The sequence below is a fragment of the Haliotis rufescens genome, unplaced genomic scaffold (assembly GCF_023055435.1).
Source record: "Haliotis rufescens isolate VD_foot unplaced genomic scaffold, xgHalRufe1.0.p SCAF_7, whole genome shotgun sequence".
In the NCBI taxonomy this organism is placed as follows: domain Eukaryota; kingdom Metazoa; phylum Mollusca; class Gastropoda; order Lepetellida; family Haliotidae; genus Haliotis; species Haliotis rufescens.
This window is the reverse complement of record NW_025964361.1, coordinates 40,378,490-40,402,235: the sequence shown is the minus strand read 5'-3', so window position 1 is coordinate 40,402,235 and position 23,746 is coordinate 40,378,490. Positions and strand designations below refer to the sequence as shown.

Here is a 23,746-nt window from a genome sequence, read left to right as displayed (position 1 = left end):
GGTGTTGGATTGTTACTGATCTCTCCACGCAAACCTAGAGCCTGGATCAATCAATTTATACTTTGAATGTTATGTTATTTCAGGGTTATTTTGTACTACAAGTACATATGATTTCAACAATTAAGACCCAAAGACATGAACATGTTCTGTTCTCGTGACCCCCACCTTATGATGGGCTGTATCACTGCGATTCTAAGAAACGGTTGTCAACAACGTTCTGATCACATAACTGCAGTGAATATGTGCGCAAGAAAAGAATCCGTTTTAAAAACCAATTCTACTTATGGTAGAATTGATATAAACAGACGTGGTTTAGGCTAAAAAAAATAATAGTCTAGGTTGGCACTGCCCTCATCATCCTAAAGTTTGCCGCATGTTTCGTTTTTATTTTCATTTAAAAAATAAATAAATTAAATCCTTAAATATTACAGGCCAATGGTTGTCAAAAACTGCATTCTAGTATTTTAATCATCAAGGAATACATTTATGTAGGAGGCCCTTTCCCAGGTTGATTGTACACAACTGTTTATTTGGTTGCATACTAGTTTGAACAACAACAAAAAACCAACACACCGCCTGCCCGCACTATATTTTCAAAAGCCATTGCCTGAGAACCAATTCTTTTATTTTTTTCAGCCTTATCTTTCCAGTGAATCATAAATTATCCATGAAATTTATGCAAATCTCTACTTTCTCTCACCTGTTTGACATTAGCTTCCAGGAAGTCTCCCATTGATGACACAAGGCTGGAGAAGGAGGGCCGCATGTTCGGGTCGTCGTGCCAACACAACTCCATAATCTTGAATCTGTGCATCAGTCAAACAATAATTTTCATCATTGTTAGCAACCAACTTGACAGTACATGCTCCCACTGAAACTCTCATGCATACCATAACATATCATTCTTGTTAGAATCCAACACTATGGTGGACGACATCCTGCTCCCAGTGGGAGTCATGTCTAGACATAGACAAGAAGCAATTGTAAATGTTGTTTGTTCATTTATACACTTTACAACAGAGTCTGCCATATCCCTGCAATAATCCAACTGTCCACAACTGAATCTGCACAAGGTAAAGAAGAAATAACATGATCAACATCCAATGGATCTGCTGACAAACTAGCCAAGTCCAAAATGCTGACCACCCAATCCTCAATTTAGTCTGCTCTTACAAGCATGAGGTATTGAGGATCTGTGGACCTACAGTGCCTTCAGGAGAGTCCTATGAAGCCTGTCTTCATCGAGCACTCGCCTATTCAGAGATTTGTCTATCCCTATCCATAGCAGATCGAACATTGCATCTAATGACAAATGAAGAAGTTACCGGAATGGTGTTTAATCATGGAGAAACATGAACCACAATGTTAGACTAACTGATACTGCTGGTGTGTGGTGACCGATGGAAGTTCATCTACATCACCAGGGGCAGTAATACTTACAACTCATCGGAGGCATATTTAGGTTTCTCCATACGATAGCCAGACTTCAGCAGTCCTATGAACTTCTCGTTTATCTCAACTCCAGGGTAGGGGTTTCCTCCTGAAGTGGACAAAACATAATATCATGTCTGACTCTAGTTGTCTAGCCCTCCCTTATTACATGACTAGCTGTCTATTATTACATGACTAGCTGTCTCTTATTACATGACTAGCTGTCTCTTATTACATGACTAGCTGTCTCTTATTACATGACTAACTCATCACTATTACATGAATAGCTCAGCCACATTATGTGATCAGCTCTCTCTTATTACATGACTAACTCAATATTATTACATGACCAACTCACTATTATCACATGACTAACCTTCCCTTATCATATGACTAACTCTCCCTTATCACATGACTTACTCACCATATCACATGAGTAACCTTCCCTTATCATATGACTTACTCTCCCTTATCACATGACTTACTCACCATTATCATATGACTAACCTTCCCTTATCATATGACTAACTCTCCCTTATCACATGACTTACTCGCCATTATCATATGACTAACCTTCCCTTATCATATGACTAACTTTCCCTATCACATGACTTACTCACCATTATCACATGACTAACCTTCCCTTATCTTATGACTAACTCTCCCTATCACATGACTTACTCACAATTATCACATGACTAACCTTCCTTTATCATGACTAACTCTCCCTTATCACACGACTTACTCGCCATTATCACATGACTAACCTTCCCTTATCTTATGACTAACTTTCCCTATCACATGACTTACTCACAATTATCACATGACTAACCTTCCCTTATCTTATGACTAACTCTCCCTTATCACATGACTTACTCACAATTATCACATGACTAACCTTCCTTTATCATATGACTAACTCTCCCTTATCACATGACTTACTCGCCATTATCATATGACTAACCTTCCCTTATCATATGACTAACTTTCCCTATCACATGACTTACTCACCATTATCACATGACTAACCTTCCCTTATCTTATGACTAACTCTCCCTATCACATGACTTACTCACAATTATCACATGACTAACCTTCCTTTATCATGACTAACTCTCCCTTATCACACGACTTACTCGCCATTATCACATGACTAACCTTCCCTTATCTTATGACTAACTTTCCCTATCACATGACTTACTCACAATTATCACATGACTAACCTTCCCTTATCTTATGACTAACTCTCCCTTATCACATGACTTACTCACAATTATCACATGACTAACCTTCCTTTATCATGACTAACTCTCCCTTATCACATGACTTACTCGCCATTATCATATGACTAACCTTCCCTTATCTTATGACTAACTCTCCCTATCACATGACTTACTCACAATTATCACATGACTAACCTTCCTTTATCATGACTAACTCTCCCTTATCACATGACTTACTCACCATTATCACATGACTAACCTTCCCTTATCTTATGACTAACTCTCCCTATCACATGACTTACTCACAATTATCACATGACTAACCTTCCTTTATCATGACTAACTCTCCCTTATCACATGACTTACTCACCATTATCATATGACTAACCTTCCCTTATCATATGACTAACTCTCCCTATCACATGACTTACTCACCATTATCATATGACTTACCTTCCCTTATCACATGACTTACCATTATCACATGACTAACCTTCCCTTATCATATGACTAACTCTCCCTATCACATGACTAACTCTCCCTTATCACATGACTTACCATTATCACAAGACTAACCTTCCCTTATCATATGACTAACTCTCTCTTATTACATGACTTACTCATCATTACTACATGAATAGCTTTCTCCTATCACATGACTACGTCTCCCTTATCACATGACTAACTCTACCTCATTAAATGACTAACTTCATTACATGATTACATCTCATTAATTACACAGGTAGTTCTCTATTATTACATGGTATTTACCATTTTTTGTATCACTGACAACAGACTAATCTGTCGATCTAATATTCCATTACATAAACTTACAACTTATTAACATAAGCTCCACATAAATTAAACAAACAAATGTATTAACTAATGCATCTATGTGATGTTATGTCTTACCTAAAGAAAACAGCTCCCAAATAAAGACTCCATATGACCATCTGAAATGTAGAACAGTATCATTAATTACCTTTTTTTTCAATCATTCACACATTTGACATCAAATTGTCTATTTATTCATTCATATTTTATGCAGATTTCTTTTATCTTTTTATTTTTTTATAATGTTTCCAAGTACACACACACACAAAAAAACAGCCACATATTAGTACAACATAAAAAAGTAAACATTACATATTTAGATATGAATAGATACAAATATACATATACACAGTTTTATATTAACTTAGGGGCGGTCAGGTAGCCTAGTGGTTAAAGCCCATTTCTGGTGTCCCCCCACCGTGATGTTGCTGGAATATTGCTAAAAGCGGCATAAAACCATACTCACTCACTCACTCACTCACTTTATATTAACTTGCTATCATAGCATAAATCTTTAGGATTTTTATCTAGATTTTAGCAATATTGCAGCTTAAATCATGGAAATAACAAAATATGTTTCCATGAATTTTACTCATTTCAGGAATCAAAACCAGCCAAACAGTTGGATGAAGAACACCTTAACCATTGGGCTACCTCATCACACATCACAGCTGTAGTTCATACATCAATCACGATTTAATTGAAACAGTTTACATAACACCAAAAAACAATGGTGTGCCTACCATAACAGCAGAAATTGCCAATGGTTTTATACCACTTTTGGCAATCTTCCAGTAATTCCATAGAAGGGGACATCAAAACTTCACATTTTGTTTCTCAATGAGGAATCAAACAAGATCTTCACCAAGCCAAGCGGACACATTAACCACTGGGCTACCTAACTTCTGACAACATGACTAGTCTGCAGTTTTTGACAGCCTCCCTATTCCAAGAACAGTTCCTCTTGGACCAGCTTGTGATATGGGCACTTATTCTGCAGGCATTTGAGGTCAAAGCCTTTGATAGGCATTTAGAAGTTGCGAGAACATGAATACATGACACTTTTTTATGGATAGCAACTACTTTTTATTCTTTGTACAAATGTCCACTTACACATCACTCTTAGTGGTGTAGATCCTGTGTGTGAAGGACTCCAGGGCCATCCACTTGACCGGAACTGGACCCTGCAAACCCCAACAATCATTGGGTTAGACAAGAGCTACACAGTCAAGTTTGACATGCAGCTAAATTTATCATCTTAATTCATTGAAACATGTCAGCATACTTGAAAAGACACTGGTTGGTCGATGAGGGGGGTGGGGTGGGGTGGGGTGGGGTGGGGTGGGGGGTGGGGGTGGGTGGGGGTGGGGGGGGGGGGGGTGGGGGGGTGGGGGGTGGGGGGGTCTCAACAACCCTGCTAAGACCAAGCATCTATCTGTGTTCTGGATCTGGACTATGTCATTCATAATATCCACAAAATGGACCCCTGGAAGAGATGCATGCATGCTATATCCTAAAACTTGCAACTTAAGTTGTCAGTGTTATATCAAGGTATTACCAAACAATGGAATCTTGTTCACTCCAAATCCACTGACATTGGTACCATATTAAGACATGTGTCCCATGGCGCCTGGTCAACAATGGTCTGATATTGGTACTGGGATCTGACATTGGGACTACATTAAAGACTTGTGTCCAATAGCACCTGGTCATAATGGTCTGACATTGGTACCACATTAAAGACACGTGTCCCATGGGGCCTGGTCAAAAATGGTCTGACATTGGTACCAGGGTTTTACATTGGTACCACATTAAAGACATGCGTCCCATGGCGCCTGGTCAAAAACTGCTTTGCCTCAGACATCTGGGTCTCTCATGGCCCCTGCAAAGTATAGTTTGTTCTTGTTTTTTTTTTATTAATGGCGCACTCAGCAATATTCCACCTGTACATCACCCTGTAAATAATCGAGTCTGGACCAGACAATCCAGAGATAAATATTGTGAGCAATGATCCATGCCATCGGGGTACAATGCCATTAACCAAGAACCTGATCTCCTGATCTTTTTGGCCCACCTTACGACCAGCATAGGTTGCTTGGAACCAGCATAGGTTGCTTGGGACCAGCATAGGTTGCTTGGGACCAGCATAGGTTGCTTGGAGTGCCAGCATAGGTTGCTTGCGACCTATCCCAACCAGGAAGCCCCGTGGGGACCCTGCACAGAAGAGAAGCTGTTAACAAATCCAACAAAACACTGTCTGTGACACAGCTCTGCACTGTTGTACTCACATCCCCCTTCTTCTTGTATTCTGCGTCCTTGTAGCAGTCCTTGGCCAGGCCAAAGTCACAGATCTTGACCACATTGTCCTCCCCAAGGAGCACATTCCGTGCTGCCAGATCCCGGTGGATGTACTGAAACAGACCCATGTTTAAATGTATATACCATCTACACAATAGTTTGTGGGAAACGTGGTGCTAGTATGTCACAGACAATACACAAAGAGGACTTATCCAAATATTTCAATTCTTAAGAAACTAATCCAAATAATGAAATTTGTATTCAGTTTTTGCACTGGAAATCTGTTTAAAAAATACATATTTTTGAGAAAAAGTGGTGATTGTAAATCACAGTTAATACAATAAGAGGATTTATCCAAATATTCCAATCTTCATAAGAAATTAACACAAATAACAATGGAATTTGTATGCCTAAAATCTGCAAAACAATTATATAATTTGTCGTGGTAGCTATTCTAACCTTCTTGGATACAATCGAAATCTGTTCAAACAAATAAATAAATTGTGGTAGCAGTTAATTTCCTAACATCCGTATCACTAGTGGATACAATTAAAATTTGTTTAACAAACGAATAATTCATTGTAGAAGCTATCCTCCTAACCTTCTTGGATGCAAGGTATTCCATCCCTCGTGCTACTTGAAATGCCCAGCAAATCAGATTCTTTGTTGTCAGTGCCGGACCAATCAGATCAGCACTGTTTTCTGGCACAGCAGCCTTGTTGACGTAATATGGCACTGGCTTCTCGTTCTGAGCCTGACGTTTCTTCTCCAGTGCAGGGTCTGTGTATTCTTCCATTGTGTCCTTGAAGGAAGACTGGTTCTTGATCAAGTAGTTGCGCAGGTTTCCAAACAGGCAGTACTCCACAAGAACATACAGTTCACCTGTCAACAGTTTCCCCAGTCAGAGTTACAGAGTGTCAGAAGTATTTTGTATGCATATAATATTTAAACATATTTTTATTTCAAAAGATAATCTGGATCGGTAAACAAGCAAAACTTGCTTCTGTAAATACCTCTCCAGGTAATAACTTAACAACAGCTGGTAATCTGCAAGATAGTGCTAAACACAAATATACAAATGCACAAATAAAATACACGAAGCTAATATATATTGAAGACAGTGGTGTCTGTGAAATAAAATAACAATTTTTTTCTTTTTAAATGCATAAAATTAAAGCTACTCAAATCTTTTGCTTTTGACAATGAAATCATGAACTGATCAAAGGATATCCATGTTTGAGAACTGCTGACTGAACTATTGTCATCTAATATTGTTCTTAAATCATACCCAGGTATATAGAAATACATAGTGTTTCTGATATTGTCATATTTCTGACAGGTAAAGAAAAAGTGAATTGTATACAATGTTGACTATGATCCAGAAAGGACTATTATGATATACAGGGATGAGAATGTTTTTTCAGACAAACACATTGAAAGCTAGCTAGGGTCTGGAGGAGTAGAAGACTTACACATGTATTGTAAAGACCTATGCGAAACCACAGAATATCCTCAGTCCAGGAAATAAAGATTTAATAATTTGAATACAATGTTCATCAATTAATCACAAATGATAAGCCCTTCAAGGAAAGCAAACACGTCATATGTGGACTAAATATGAGTAAATACCGTATTTGATGTAATAAGCGCCCCGCTCTAATAAGCGCCCACGGTAATAATTGTTAACATATTGGCTAGTGAACAATCCCAATAAGCACCCCTTCCGATTGATCAATGTACACAAGACTTATTTATTCGTCTATAATACGCACTCGTGTGTTATATGCACCCTTAATTATGGGCAATTAAATTCTGAAAAAATATATCTGTCGTATATAAACATTTCAGGCTGTAAGCATAAACCACAAAATGTATCTTTCAACTCTGTTTTTTTCACCAAAATAATATTCTAATAATCGCCCCCTATTTCTAATTTTGAGAGCGCCCTGGGCACTTATTACGTCGAATACGGTACATTTCATTGATGCTTTCAGCAGCATCCTTCAAAATGTATCAAAGCAGCAACTTGGATACTATAACAGCAAGCAACTGTCATAGCGACCAATTTGGGACAGCCTCTGCACATGTTTTGTTTTTAAATAATAACATAAAAAGTATAAAACGTTATTTGCAAATTAATTCTTCAGTACAGTTTTAAAACAATGTCTGCCAAAGCACTGCCCCCTGGTGGTGAAATGCTGTAGTTAGTCAACAGTAATTAATCAGTGACATAGTTGCACAGCTCGTTCAGGATGACAGACAGCCATCTGGGATTAGCATCTTATAAATAATGGTAATTAAGTGATTCAAGGCATAAACATGGATAATTACAGGGTAATTTGCCTCTGTTCATTCAGACAAAGGCCGTCCCAAATCAGTTGCTATGACAGAACACTTCAACTTTCTAGATTTATCATGAAGGCATACAGACCTAGTTCACTCTGCCTCATTCAAACACTGTTTTTCAGATTACGTTCACGAAGAAATACCTAAGATAATTAGTCTCTCTTTTTAAATAACATGTTTATCTCATCAAATGATCTGACACAACTGATATTTGAATGAGAAGCCCAGAATGAAGTACTTACCAAAGCGAATATTTTTGGTGACAGCTCCGAGAAGGTTGACAATATTAAGATGTTGACCGATGTGGATGAGGATCTTCAGCTCTGACAGCAGAGCCATCATTTGTTCCCGATCAGTACAGTCTGCAACAACCAGATTTATTCCAACTATATGATGGCGGTCTTGTCAAGATTCAAGATTGTCATCACTATAGATCGTCAGATTGTTATTGCGACTAAGATCGACAGATCAACGTATATCATTGTTTCATGGTACAAGGGATCGACCTACATCGATGGGTCGACAGAGATAGTGAGGTTGATGTGGATCATAGGATCAACAGCAATCACCTGCGTGTACAGTTCACACAGTCTCTATGGTTCTACCGAGTGTGCTTGATCAGATGATTGTTGTTAATACCTTGCTCCTAAGGATTGTTATCACTGGAGTTTGTACGATTGATACAACATTGCTCTTCTCTTCAGGATTGCCTTCACCAATAATCGTTAAGTTGCCTCTTATGACAAGCATGCAAGCATGGGTTGCTGAAGATCAATTCTAACCAAGATCTTCATGGGGTTCAACAACAAGAAGCAATGTTGGCTGGTATTTCCCATTCTGACATTACTGGGGCGGTCGGGTAGCCTCGTGGTTAAAGCATTTGCTCGTCACCCTGAAGACCTGGGTTCGATTCTTGACATGGGTACATTTCTGGTGTCCCCCGCCGTGATGATGCTAGAATATTGCTAAAAGCAGTGTAAAACCTTACTCACTCATGCTGACGTTACTTATCAATTACGTCATCGCCCAAAAGAAGGGAAATCCTACTTACTTAATGGCACCTTTACCTTAGTGAAGTTTCATGAGTATTACAGTCCCAATCAGCAACTTGTATACTGTATCAGACTTGGAGACATTTACCAAATCACACTCATCATAAGAGAAATTATGTGGGAAGTTATTGATACAATTGATGGAGACAGACATTCTTCATAAACAAAGGTAGAGTGAGGAACAGCCTGACAACACTGAAGACACACATACATTCAAATTTTTCTCGAGAAGATCCTGGTTAGAATAGGTCTTCAGCAACCCATGAGACTATGCTTGTCGTAAGAGGCGACTAAGGGATTGGGTGGTCAGACTCGCTGACTTGGTTGATGCATGTCATTGTATACCAATTGTGTGACATTGATGCTCATGATGTCAATCACTGGATTGTGTGGTCCAGACTCAATTATTTGACTGCTGTCACATGGCTGGAATATTACTGAGTGCAGCGTTAAACAGCAAAGAAAGAAGAAACATTAATATGTGAGTTTCCATTGCCTTTAAACAAGCTCCTACCTTTGACCATCTTGACTGCCACGATAGACACATCTTCACAATCCATGATACCGATCGCCTCGGCCTTCATCACCCGACCGAAAGCTCCCTGACCAAGGATCATACCTGTGTGGACATGATTGAGTGAGTGAGTGAGTGAGTTGTGTGCACAGTACTTCAGTCATATCAAGTCATATCAAGTCATGTCAGTGAGAGGTAGGAGAAAAGCCCACAGTGACGCAGGACTACGACCTATAACCACTTTGGTTAAACCCATACGCAATGAGTCACCTCAACAAAGCCATAACATTAGTTTTTGCCAGGGATCTGGAAACCGGTCTGTGCGCCGGACTTGTCCGACTGTGACTGCAAAATATCTGATTTGACATAGGGCCAACTGGACATTTTAAGATTTGCCAACAGACATTTTCGAAAAAAGTATAAGCCGGACATTACAACCTGAGACCGTATATCATAAAACTTTTTGCTGAACATAAATTGGGAGATTTGTAAGGCCAATTTGGGAATTTGTACTGACATTTGCTGCAGATTTTGGGCTGAATATTGGCCTCTGAGCAGGTCCAGATAAATCCCAGTGAGATCATTCCCCACCATACGTGACACAGAACCTCGTATTAACCCCTAATCTAAAGGAAGGGGCTTCTTGTTAGTTCAATGTCCTCAAGAACATCCAAAAGAAGCTGGTTACACATAAGGATCGAAAGGAGAAGGATGAAATGCATAGTGTGAAGTAGGATAAGTTTAAACATGTGTATACGATCCCTAAATCAACAAAAGTCCCCTCGTAAAATCCTGTGTACTGATGTCAGTGAACACGCCATTTTGTTAAAAAAAAAAGTCGTTTTATTTTGTGTAGAAAAAACATCATATTCTGTTTTACACATTGAGATTTTCCATTCCATGAACGAAAATTAGGTGAGATGTAGAGTCAAGTCTCATTAATCCGACACTCATTAATCCAACAATCAGCTTTATCCGACACTTATGATTGGAACCAATTAAATCAGCGCTATTTAGACCCGTTAATCGGACAGTCTCGCACTCCGAACCTGACACACCTAATTTGCAACAAATTACCAAAATCACTCATTAATCAATCTCGTTAATCCGACACTGTGATCAGTGTACGTCATTTGCCCGTGAGTACACAGCCCGTGTTTTGATGCGAGACGAGTCTTAAGCTTTGCGGTACCAGTTTCAAACTTGCGACTTCTATTCCAGACTATGTTTTTAACGAACGTTGATACTACTTAATTTCGTTTATCCGACATACTCATTAATCCGACATAATCATATGCAACCAACCATGTCGGATTAACGGGACTTGACTGTTTAGTAATAAAACAACCAATGTCGTCTTTCTCCGATGTACGTTGTCACAGACATAGAACCAGCATGGTGTCAAGTTTTTAGTAATTCATTACATTTGATGATAAAGCTAGTGCTCCTTTAATAATGGTTCAACATGAGTATATATTTATGTCGTTCAGATATTAGGAAGTATTTTGTTCACTCACAGTTTCTGAAAGGCTGCTAAATCAAAAAATTGTCGCACAGTACTTTTCTCGGTGTAGGATAAGATAAAAATGGAAGAAATTTGCTTTCTTAATGCATTTAAAAATCTCGGACAACTCTTGAGTGTTTTTTTTTAAACCGGCTTAATATTTGTAGTTAAATTTACACCATCAGATAGGATATTTAATATTGTACATCTCTGCACGATCTCAACGATCACTTTTCAGATCTTATGAAAATGTTTGTGAGAAAATAACTCAACATCCAGAGGTTAGCCACTGGGCTACCCACTGCCCCCACCATAAAGAGATTTCACAGAATGACAACCCACGTACCAAGTCGAAGTCTGTCTTTAGGAAATTCCCATTTAGGGTCATAGGGGAGACAGGCTGTCTGCTCGTCTATGGGCAGGTCTGGGTTGTAGTCTCCCTTGGGCTGCATCAGGCACTGCTCCAACTCCTTGTGCTGCAAACAGACGATGTGTTGTATAATGACAAATAGTTACCATGGATCTCACAGAGCAATGTCGTATACTGACAAATATTTACCACACATCTCACAGAGCATTGTCGCATACTGATAAATATTTACCACAGAACTAACAGTGCGATGTCGTATACGGACAAATATTTACCTAACATCTCACAGAGCAATGTCGTATACTGATTGATATGTTTAATGGATCTAACAGAGCAATGTTGTATACTGATAAATATTTACTATACATCTCACAGTGCAATGTCGTATACTGACAAATATTTACCACACATCTCACAGAGCAATGTTGTATACTGACAAATATTTACCACGGATCTAACACAGCAATGTTGTATACTGACAAATATTTACCACACATCTCACAGAGCAATGTTGTATACTGACAAATATTTACCACGGATCTAACAGAGCAATGTCGTATACTAATAAATATTTACCACGCATCTCACAGGCCAATGTCGTATACTGACGAATATGTACAACGGATCTAACAGAGCAATATCGTATACTGATGAATATGTAAAACGGATCTAACAGCAATGTCGTATACTGATGAATATGTACAACGGATCTAACAGAGCAATGTTGTATACTGATAAATATTTACCATACATCTAACAGAGCAATGTTGTATACTGATAAATATGTACAACGGATCTAACAGGGCAATGTTGTATACCGACATATACTTACCACCGATTTAACATAGCAATTGTTTCTACTGACAAATATTTATCATACAACACTGCACAAAAAGAACAATGTCTACCTTAACTTAAAGATGACAACAAACAGCACTATGGGGTCAAATATTGGAATAGAATAAATTATGCCTACGACAATATTTGTATGATCATACATCCACTGCTTCCTCAGAAAGAATGGCATAAGAGTGAATGAAAGAGTGAGTACGGTTTTACTCTGCTTTTTTAGCAATATTCCAGAAATATCACGGCAGGGGATACTGGAATATGGGCTTCACACATTGTACCCATGTGGGGAATCGAACCTGGGTCTTCGGTGTTACAAGTCAAAACTTTAACCACTAAGCTACCCACCGCCCCACCGCATAAGAAGAATTTACTATTAAAAGTTACTTACCTTTCCATTAGATTCATAAGTAATAAACTATGTTATTAGTTATGTTTTTTAAATCGCAAAGATTATGTTAAATAATTTTTATTGAACCATTTGATACTCTCCCTTAATGAATACTTACATATCCGGCCTTCATACTCCTGACCTTGATGATGACAATGATGAGGATAATCACGATGACGACTGCCACGCCAACAACGATTCCGACATGCATTCCAGTAAAACCAGCCAATACTGGCTCTTGAAAAACAAATAATGATAGGCTTGGCAATTTTGTACAAAATTGTACCGACAAGAAAATAATATTTGTTATATAACAAAAAGGAACAGGTGTGTACTGAGCAATGTCAATGTACTTATTGGACATCATTTAATCCCTGGCTGCATCATAACAAGAAATGTTGAAAGATGATACTTGTAGCTACCCTGCCTGGCACAACATGGTCGGCTTGGAGACTGTATACTGTATCTGAGGGGGGTATCCATGTTAAGCTGCGGCATGGTATCTCAGTGGACTTGCGCTAAAGCCTGGAGTAGTACAAGCAGCCACACACACATGTGCATGCATGTTGCTATGAATAATCTTGAACGCAACATTAAACTCCATTTTACCTCGCCTAATATAACAGAGACTACAGTTGATATTTATCATAAGTGAGTGAGTGAGTTTGGTTTAACGCCCCCTTAAAAATTATTCCAGTTATATCGCGGCGTGTCAGCTTAATGTGGGAGGAAAGCCCAAAGTGAAGCACGTTTACCACTTCGGTGAAACCCATGAGCACGGGTATGGTGCTGAAAAACCTAGAAACATAATCGGGGCGAACCGGGATTCGAACCCACAATCATAGGTTTCTGGTGTGACCAAGGGACGCAACTCTGCACAGCGAATCACGGCGCCTTAGACGACTGGGCCACCCGTGCCCCACCTATATTTATCATAAGCAGTAACTTACGTCCAACAAGCAGAGTGATGTTGGAACTCTGGATTTTCCCTCCATAGTTTTCCCCTTCACAGTAGTAATACCCTGCATGGATCTTGGTTACCTCCTCAATAGTCAGCCGAGCACTACAACATGAACAGAACAGTGTAACATGACCCCAAAACTTGATTGCCTGTTGCAATGGCTACAAGGCCCTGGGCCCCGTTCCACACAGGCAATTGTAGATTTAAGACAGTCGTAAATCTATGTTAAAGTATGGGAGTTACGATCACCGTAGCGCTTCGATCGCCTTGTGGAACGGACCCCTGAAATAGAAGGAATGGAAACTGAATGGTGTAACAGACAGTCACACACCTATGCTAAATGTTGCCATGGCTACAAAGACCTGGGCCCCGTTCCACAAAGCAATCTTAGAGTTACGACAGTTGTAAGTTAATGTTAAGTAAGGGAATTACGATCATCATAGTGCTTCTTCAATACACGCAATATTTTTTTCTGTGAAAGAAGATGCACAATTTATTTCTTCATGACAAAGTTTATTTTAGGACATTTGGCATGTCCAGCATAAATATACTCACCCGCAAAAGAAACGCAAGTGGTTTTAAGTAAATAGGTAACAAACACGGAACCATAAATTGATACGAGTTTTAGCATGTAGTGAAGTCTGATGGTGTTATCAATATTTTTGGTTGCATTTTGGAAGCCCCGAGTAAATAACATGTATACTGCATACTCAACTTGCGTTTCTTTTGTGAGTATATTTCCGGTAAGGTGTTAAACAAATCATCTTCCCCTTCTCCGACCAGAATATTAAATGGCTGACACTTTTTATCCAGACCCAGAGTTCAACCTACTTCTGGAAGGATGTAAAGGTGATGTTGAAGGTGTTGTTAGCCTTGAGCTTGACACTGTCCTTATACCAGGAGACATGGGGTTTGGGGAAGCCATCGAAGGCACAATCCAGGAAGAAGGATGACAGCTGCTTGATGCTGAACTCCCCCGACGTATGATCCAGCAGGGCTGGGGGCTTGATAGCTGAATCAAAAACACACACCAGTGAGGTCACACAAACAGACACACGTGAGGTCACACAAACACACACCAGTGAGACCACACAAACAGACACCAGTGAGGTCACACAAACAGACACCAGTGAGGTCACACAAACAGACACCAGTGAGGTCACACAAACACACACCAGTGAGGTCACACAAACAGACACCAGTGAGGTCACACAAACACACACCGGTGAGACCACACAAATAGACACCAGTGAGGTCACACAAACACACACCAGTGAGGCCACACAAATAGACACCAGTGAGGCCACACAAACAGACACCAGTGAGGTCACACAAACACACACCAGTGAGGTCACACAAACAGACACCAGTGAGGTCACACAAACACACACCAGTGAGACCACACAAACAGACACCAGTGAGGTCACACAAACAGACACCAGTGAGGTCACACAAACACACACCAGTGAGACCACACAAACACACACCAGTGAGGTCACACAAACAGACACCAGTGAGGTCACACAAACAGACACCAGTGAGGTCACACAAACAGACACCAGTGAGGTCACACAAACACACACCAGTGAGACCACACAAACACACACCAGTGAGGTCACACAAACAGACACCAGTGAGGTCACACAAACACACACCAGTGAGGTCACACAAACAGACACCAGTGAGGTCACACAAACAGACACCAGTGAGGTCACACAAACAGACACCAGTGAGACCACACAAACAGACACCAGTGAGGTCACACAAACAGACACCAGTGAGGTCACAAAAACAGACACCAGTGAGGTCACACAAATAGACACCAGTGAGGTCACACAAATAGACACCAGTGAGACCACACAAACAGACACCAGTGAGGTCACACAAACAGACACCAGTGAGGTCACACAAATAGACACCAGTGAGACCACACAAACAGACACCAGTGAGGTCACACAAACAGACACCAGTGAGGTCACACAAACAGACACCAGTGAGACCACACAAACAGACACCAGTGAGGTCACACAAACACACACCAGTGAGGTCACACAAACAGACACCAGTGAGGTCACACAAACAGACACCAGTGAGGCCACACAAATAGACACCAGTGAGACCACACAAACAGACACCAGTGAGGTCACACAAACAGACACCAGTGAGGTCACACAAACAGACACCAGTGAGGTCACACAAATAGACACCAGTGAGACCACACAAACAGACACCAGTGAGGTCACACAAACAGACACCAGTGAGGTCACACAAACAGACACCAGTGAGGTCACACAAACAGACACCAGCGAGGTCACACAAACAGACACCAGTGAGGTCACACAAACAGACACCAGTGAGGCCACACAAACAGACACCAGTGAGGTCACACAAACACACACCAGTGAGGTCACACAAACAGACACCAGCGTGGTCACACAAACACACACCAGTGAGGTCACACAAACACACACCAGTGAGGTCACACAAACAGACACCAGTGAGACCACATAAACAGACACCAGTGAGACCACACAAACAGACACCAGTGAGGTCACACAAACAGACACCAGTGAGACCACACAAACAGACACCAGTGAGGTCACACAAACAGACACCAGTGAGGTCAAACAAACAGACACCAGTGAGGTCACACAAATAGACACCAGTGAGGTCACACAAACACATACCAGTGATGTCACACAAACACACACCAGTGAGGTCACACAAACACACACCAGTGAGACCACACAAACAGACACCAGTGAGGTCGTACAAACACATACCAGTGAAGTCACACAAACACACACCAGTGAGGTCACACAAACAGACACCAGTGAGGTCACACAAACACACACCAGTGAGGCCACACAAACACACACCAGTGAGGTCACACAAACACATACCAGTGAGGCCACACAAATAGACACCGGTGAGGTCACACAAATAGACACCAGTGTGGCCACACAAACACACACCGGCGAGGCAAGAATTTTCAATAGGGGCAATATGTCTGACAATATATTTTTGCTAGGCAAGACAGTTTTTTAATTGGCTTACAGATCCGCCAGCTCTACAAATAAGAAAAGCTGAAAGATAATAATAGTTCAAAAACTACATTTTATTATTCTGCCGACTGCAGATTAAAACATTCCGAACAAAAAAATAGTGCATACATGTTAAACTGTAAGACTGACCAGGCTGGCTTCATTAACACTAGACCCGTGAAGATTTGAGGTAGAATAGGTCTTCAGCAACCCATTCAGCTGCAAAAGGCGACTATGCTTGTCGTAAGAGGCGACTAACGGGGTTGAGTGGTCAGATTTGCTGACTTGGTTGATGCATGTCGTTGTATCCCAATTGTGTGGATCAATGCACATGATGTCAATCACTGGATTGTCTGGTCCAGACTTAATTATTTACAGATCTCCGTCATATAGCTGGAATATTGCTGAGTGCGGCGTTAAACAACAAATAAACAAACAAACAATCATGAACACTACATACATAGCAACATAGAGACTTTCTGTGACACAAGAAGATACTCACGCAACAGAGACAGATTATATACGTCAGCAGTAACACTTGATGTAAAGTTGGTCCCATTGCAGAAGTAGAGTCCCTCATCCTCCGGCAGAAGTGAATGGAACACGATTGTCCTCACAAAGGAGTACTCCGTCCTAAACCAATGTCAAGGTCAGCAGTCAGATCAAGCGTATAATTCGTACCTTATCAATTTTGAGATGATACTAGAAAGCTTTATAATGATTCTCACATCTAGCCCACCTTCTAAAAAGTCATTCAGTGAATAAGACTTGTATTCACTTTGAGCAACATTGTAGTGACAGATACTACTGGACATACTGAAAATCCACCTACATCATACTCATGGGTTGACTGGGATTTAAGAATTTATGCGGATTTCAAAATGTATGCTCATCGTTTCCTATTTAGAACTCCATACACTCCACTGGTCAATTATTATAAATAATAAATAAATAACTTATCTAAAACATAAAATGTAGACATTAATATGAAATCAGCACAATAATGAAACAAGAGCCCCCCATTCTATACCCATGAAGAACCGGGGTTTTCAGCAACCCATGCTTGCTGTAAAAGGTGACTGTGCGTGTCGTAAGAGGCGACTAACGAGATTGGGTGGTCAGGCTCGCTGACTTGGTTGATGAACATCATTGTATCCCAATTGCGTAGATCGAAGCTCATGATGTCAATCACTAGATTGTCTGGTCCAGAATATTTACCGTTATATAGCTGGAATATTGCTGAGTGCGGTCAACATTATGAAACAAACTAACAAATATTATCAGCCAATCAGGTAATGGTAGTCAGTCAAATGCCATGGAATCAGTTTCAATTTTCTTATACAGGGATGGATATGTTTCCAAGCGTGCCACATAGCACTTATAAAGATGGTCAGGTGTGCCCCTTGGAATTGGTTTTGTCAAAAAATTTAAAAAATCTTCATCCATCTTAGGGCTTGATAAATGTTGCTGTCTTGTGTGTGCGGTTGATTCAATTCTTTCGATGATTGTATATAAATTCTTTAAAGTTATATTATTGGGTAATTATTAACCAAATCACTGGTAGATTCCGAGAAACGTGTGTACAGCTGATTGCTACTTCTGGCTTAGTTTACGAGAAAATACACACAGTAATCTTAGATCTCTGCATATAAAACAATGCCTATCAGAACAGGAAATACAATTTAATCAGTAAATAATCATGTCTAGTGTTTTATATCTCAACTTTAAAATTTATATTGACCAAGTTTTATTGTTATGATCTGTTCGTTTCCCTGAATTCGCTGAAGGGAAACGATGTAAGTTTTTTCTGCGGATGACAAACACATTTTCATTTCAAATGTAGGGATTGTGTATGCGCTGGTGCTGGCTTCATTCTGATTCGCTTTATAGACGGGGTATATAAATTAGCATCGATTTTAAAGGCTTGTACAGAGGTCGTCATATACGTGGGGTCGCTTTATAGACGGCGAAATACAGTACCTTGTTTCAAAAATCTGTATCCTTGGGCTCTCAGTGGACACAGCTACATCTGTTGTAGAAGTGTTTAACACAACAGTTGTGTTAAGAGGAGTTGTGTCTGTTGTGTTATCCACCAACACGCTGTTATTATACAACGCCAAAGCTGACGGCATCCAGGGAAAGCTTATTTTTCGGTAGATCCAGATACTGGCTATGCATTCAAGTTTCAGATCGTCTCCCTTGACGACCTTGTCTCTGCTAGAGGTGATCTTGATGCCAGATTTGCTGGGAACTTGGTCTGAGGATCGACAGAAATAAAAGGTGTTCACATGACTCAATAAAACATTGCCCTTATGGAAATAGTGCTGTAGCATAATGGGTCATGCTTTCCTGAGAGTAAGGCCTATAAGATTGACCCAATGACCAAACACTGCTCAACAATAATTCCTGGAAGAACAATGATCAATTCCAAGACATCTTGCCAAGTTTTACAACAAGAGTGAATGAGTGTGAGAGTTTGGTTTTACACTGCTTTTAGCAATATTCTAGGAATATCCCGGCGGGGAACACCAGAATTGGGCCTCACACATTGTACCCATGTCGGGAATCATACTCAGGTCTTCGGCGTGACAAGCGAACGCTTTAACCACTAAGCTACCTGGACGCCCCTTTACATCCTAACTATTTTATTATCATTTATCTAAAGGTAATTACTCTCTCTTATCAAAACTTCCCCAAAATATTAAAAGCGACCTACCTGTAACAATGAACTTGAAATCCTTGTGTTCACCACCAATGTCATTTTTGACATCACAACGATAGATTCCAGTCACGTTTTTCACAACAGGTATGGTGCTGTACATGGATAAGTTTTTCTGCTGTATGAGGATCCAGCTGTCCTCCTCGACCGTACACAAGGTGGAGTTGCAGTCCTGATAGTACCATGTGATGTTCCCAGTGGGGTAGCCACACGTCTGACACACAAGGCTGTACTTCTCCCCCGTTGTGAACAACTTGTAGTCGGGATTAGCTGAGAGGGTCGCTGTGAGTGGCCCTGAAGTAACAGAGGTGAGGTGAGGTGAAATGGGGTTTGATGTCGTGTCCAAGTGTGTGTGTGTGTGTGTATGTGTGTGTGTGTGTGGTGTGTGTGTGTGTGTGCATGCGTGCATGTGTGTGCGTGCGTGTGGGTGCTTGTAGTAGTCTGGACTGATGTCGATTTATAGTGCTTTAATGCCGAGCGCCAGACAGGGTAACAACAAGTACCATCTTTTAAGGACTTTTGGTATGATGCGGCTGGGGATCGAACCCCGGACCTTCCGCTCTCCGGGCGGACGCTCTACCACTAGACTACGGAGGCGGTCTTCTCATGAATACCCGACTCAGACACAGTATACTGACTCCAACGAGCCAACCAGTCCTTGTTTTAGCTCCATTATGCCAGAGTGCCAGACATCTTTTAACGTCTAATGATATGACGACATCGAACCCCGGACCTCCCCTCTCCGGGTGGACGCTCTACCACTGGACCACAGAGGCGGTCAGTAATAAGGGATCTATCATTTGATTCTTGTTTAAAACAATAATATGACCCAGAGAATAATGGACACCAGATCACCATGTGATGCTGGGCCCAAAAGAATGTGTCTACTTACCATATACTTGCAAAATGACACTGGCTGTGGCGTTCATGTCAACAGTTACTGCATGGAGAGTGTAGTTCCCATTATGCACTGACGACGGAAAGAAAATCTTCAAGGCTGCTTCATCCTTGGATTGACTGAAAAATAAAAGAGGGATATAGCCATATGTTATATTTTTATCATTGCTGTTTCTGAAAGTATATTCAGCAAATCTTATTAGTGTCGACCAGCTAATCTATAATCTATAATCAGTTTCAAGTGACCTGAGATTTGCAGCTGACAACTCAAGAGATTTATGTAGACCGGCCCTCACAGAGGCTGATATTCAGCCCCAAGTCTGGAGCTAATGCCACTACAAACTGGAATTGGAATTGGCATTAAATATTTCCCAATTCATGCTGTCATAGCTATAACTATCGGACGCCGGTTGACATCGCCAGTGGAAAAAAATGTGAGATCTTTGACTCCGTGTATAAGACGACCCCCCTTCTTAGCCCCCTCATTTTAGGTACGAAAAACTCGCCTTATACACAGCGATATACGGTAATGTTACAGCTTTGTAAAGCTGTCTTGTATATATTTCACTGATAACAGGACCAATATATAGGAAGATGCTTTAATGCTTAATCGGACATTATTGCATTAAAAGCAATGTTAAAATTTAATGTTGAAACTCCTCAGAATTTAGGAAAATAATTACTTAAAAAAAGCTCATATTTTGAACAAAATAACAAATTTTTACCAATTTGCCTACCAAGGGCTCTTAGTTTGGAATCCTAAATACATAACTGCAACGGATACATCAAGCTAATAATTTGGGCTGGGACGAGTCCAAATTTACTACCCGGGTACCCACCCCCCTATTTCCTGACCCTACCCGGATACCCGCTGTAGGTCTTATAAGGTAGGTACAAACTGTCCGATTGAGAAAAGTTTGACCGTAGTCCTGGCAAAATGTGTTTAGATACGCGTATAAAACGATCTGGTGTATACACTGAAGCTGACTGAAGTTTTATTTTCATTCAAACATATAAAAATCAGAAGGAATGGGCGTAGTTGTCAGAAAGAACTGCGAACATTAGTGATAGTGTAACCATAGAGTTCTAGATAATTTTTGTCTTTAAACTATATATCATGTGACTAACCACGGGTCCGGGTAGTCCTGTGGGTACCCGGGTACTACTCAGTACCCACCCGCCCGAGTACCCAAGTTACCCGTCCCAGCCCTACTAATAATCATCCAGTGGATAAATATCAGGACATCATGATTGGCCATGAATCTGGGTTATCAGCATGTCGAGCAAATGCTTCAATCTCTGAACTACCTGGAAGTCCATGTTATTTTAGAAATAAACGACGAGTGGAAGTCGTTTATCGTACAATAAAACACTGCGGCAAGAATAAACAATGAGGGGCGCCAATTTACGATGTCATCATGTTGCAAGCCCATGTTCAAATCTCTAGAAATGATGTCATGATAGAACAATGTTTTATCGTGAAATAAACCACTATCCATTCTTCATTGTACTTTGTGATTTATCACGTAGCTATCTTGATATATATACCAATAGATCCATAGTCCTATTGTTCTTAAGCATTTTTCATATAGTGGAAAGCCTGCACACTCAGTTGCTTGTATTCATGCCCAGGGCTCTTAACTTTCAAACTTAACTGAAGAGTCTTACATCACCACAGATGTATAAACATCCTTTTAATAGGCATCTAATGTTGCTTTTTGACAATTTTTTCATATAAAAAAACCATGAAGTGAATCTAACATGCAACCACACATATCATGTTTAGTATGTAAACCAACTGTTTTCCCACTGAGATGCTGGGGCAGGGGATAAAAGGGTCTTCAATTTTACATGTCACTGATTACAGTTGTCTCCGTGCTGCACATAGTCTTTCTATCGCCTGCTGTCATTGAATTTGTTTTGTACCGCGACTACTGTATTGTTGCACTTTAAGGTATCCTGATATTTTTATATTCTTTCTGGTAAATCTTGTTAGATGGTTCATAAGTCTGTTAAAACTCCTCCTCGGTTTTAGTTGAAAATGTAAAACCATGAGTTAAGAGAAAACCCTCAGGTCTTGCTCAGTCTTATGTTTTAACTACAACACTTAATATCAACTATTTCAAAAGATCAGCGATAATTTTTTTTAATAATAATCAAGGGAATCAACATGATCAACGAACAATATTTGGGTAATTTGTCCATAAAAACAACACTGATGATTGAAGAACTTACTACTGCTTGAAGTTGCTTTCATTGGTGATAAGATGTCCGTTGAAATACCAGTATAAATCAGGCTTTGGGAATGCGTTCATGTCCATCCGGATCACTGCCATTTGACTTCCAAGAGTTGTCTCAACCACATCTTTCTCTGGCATCAGATACACTTCGGATTTCTCTGTTGGAGCAGACGGCAACAGAAGCCATATTGAATTCATCAATATTCTGTCACAATGTGACATCATGTTAGCACTCATTATTAGTGTAATGGTTTTAATACGGATCATTCATAATAGTGAGTGAGTGAGTGAGTTTGGTTTTACGCTATTGTTAGCAATATTCCAGCAATATAAAGCGAAGGACACCAGAAATGTGCTTCACACATTGTACCCATATCGGGAATCGAACCCGGGTCTTCATGTGAACGCTTTAACCACTAGGCTACCCGACTGCCCCATTCATAATTGAATGAGATTCAATAGGTTATAGGAGAACCACTGCATACTCAAGACCAAATGACTGCAATCATGTTCGGATTCATCACCTGGTTATCTTTTAGAAGCACATATCTCCAAACTCCTCTCTCTTTTTCTGATGATTAAACACTTCTGGTGTTTCATTAGGCTAAAGAAAGACTTCAAATGTTTTTCAATCAAAATTGAAACAAATTTAAAATTTCAAATTCGGATAGAATGTACTTTGCCAGTCCCTATCGGATTTATAAATTCTTTGCAACTGATCATTTAATTGTGTAACTGGGATAGATGGGGGTCAAATGGGATTTGACCTCCTTCAAGTTCTTGTGAGCAACTGTTGTGTTCTTTACAGAAGATATGGTGAAAAAATGGACACGATCATCCTCACTGCTTGTGATGCAACACTTACCGTAGACATACAGTATTTTTGAGACTGACTTAGTGAGGTGATTGGTCTCAGTTTGGCAGGTGTACACGCCCTGATCATCTGTATTGACATCAAACACCTTTATCTGGGTTGAGACTTCATCGTACATGTAGTTGGAAGTCCTTATCGGATTTTTGCGTGGCTTCATTATGTAGTAGTTTGACTTCACCTACAGAAATTGACCAAACAA

General features: G+C 40.2%; 1 protein-coding gene across 2 annotated transcripts in view; it reads right to left on the bottom strand.

Moving 5' to 3' along the window:
* The window catches only part of LOC124132649 (vascular endothelial growth factor receptor 1-like), an 84,242-nt gene that overhangs the window by 3,985 nt on the left and 56,511 nt on the right, over window positions 1–23,746 (bottom strand). For both annotated transcript variants that reach the window (XR_006860819.2, XM_046496656.2), the window contains exons 6-23: window positions 23,539–23,725; window positions 22,669–22,831; window positions 20,429–20,553; window positions 19,534–19,830; window positions 18,798–19,074; window positions 17,320–17,450; window positions 14,605–14,785; window positions 13,763–13,875; window positions 12,931–13,049; window positions 11,549–11,678; window positions 9,699–9,803; window positions 8,375–8,494; window positions 6,388–6,668; window positions 5,777–5,899; window positions 4,602–4,672; window positions 3,567–3,607; window positions 1,441–1,540; window positions 701–806 (exon numbers count right to left, since the gene is read on the bottom strand). Coding sequence is in view for 1 of the 2 variants with exons in the window: in XM_046496656.2 (XP_046352612.1) it covers window positions 701–806; window positions 1,441–1,540; window positions 3,567–3,607; window positions 4,602–4,672; window positions 5,777–5,899; window positions 6,388–6,668; window positions 8,375–8,494; window positions 9,699–9,803; window positions 11,549–11,678; window positions 12,931–13,049; window positions 13,763–13,875; window positions 14,605–14,785; window positions 17,320–17,450; window positions 18,798–19,074; window positions 19,534–19,830; window positions 20,429–20,553; window positions 22,669–22,831; window positions 23,539–23,725 (2,670 nt within the window). In the remaining variant the exon portion in view is untranslated. The remainder of the gene's footprint in view (window positions 1–700; window positions 807–1,440; window positions 1,541–3,566; window positions 3,608–4,601; window positions 4,673–5,776; window positions 5,900–6,387; window positions 6,669–8,374; window positions 8,495–9,698; window positions 9,804–11,548; window positions 11,679–12,930; window positions 13,050–13,762; window positions 13,876–14,604; window positions 14,786–17,319; window positions 17,451–18,797; window positions 19,075–19,533; window positions 19,831–20,428; window positions 20,554–22,668; window positions 22,832–23,538; window positions 23,726–23,746) is intronic.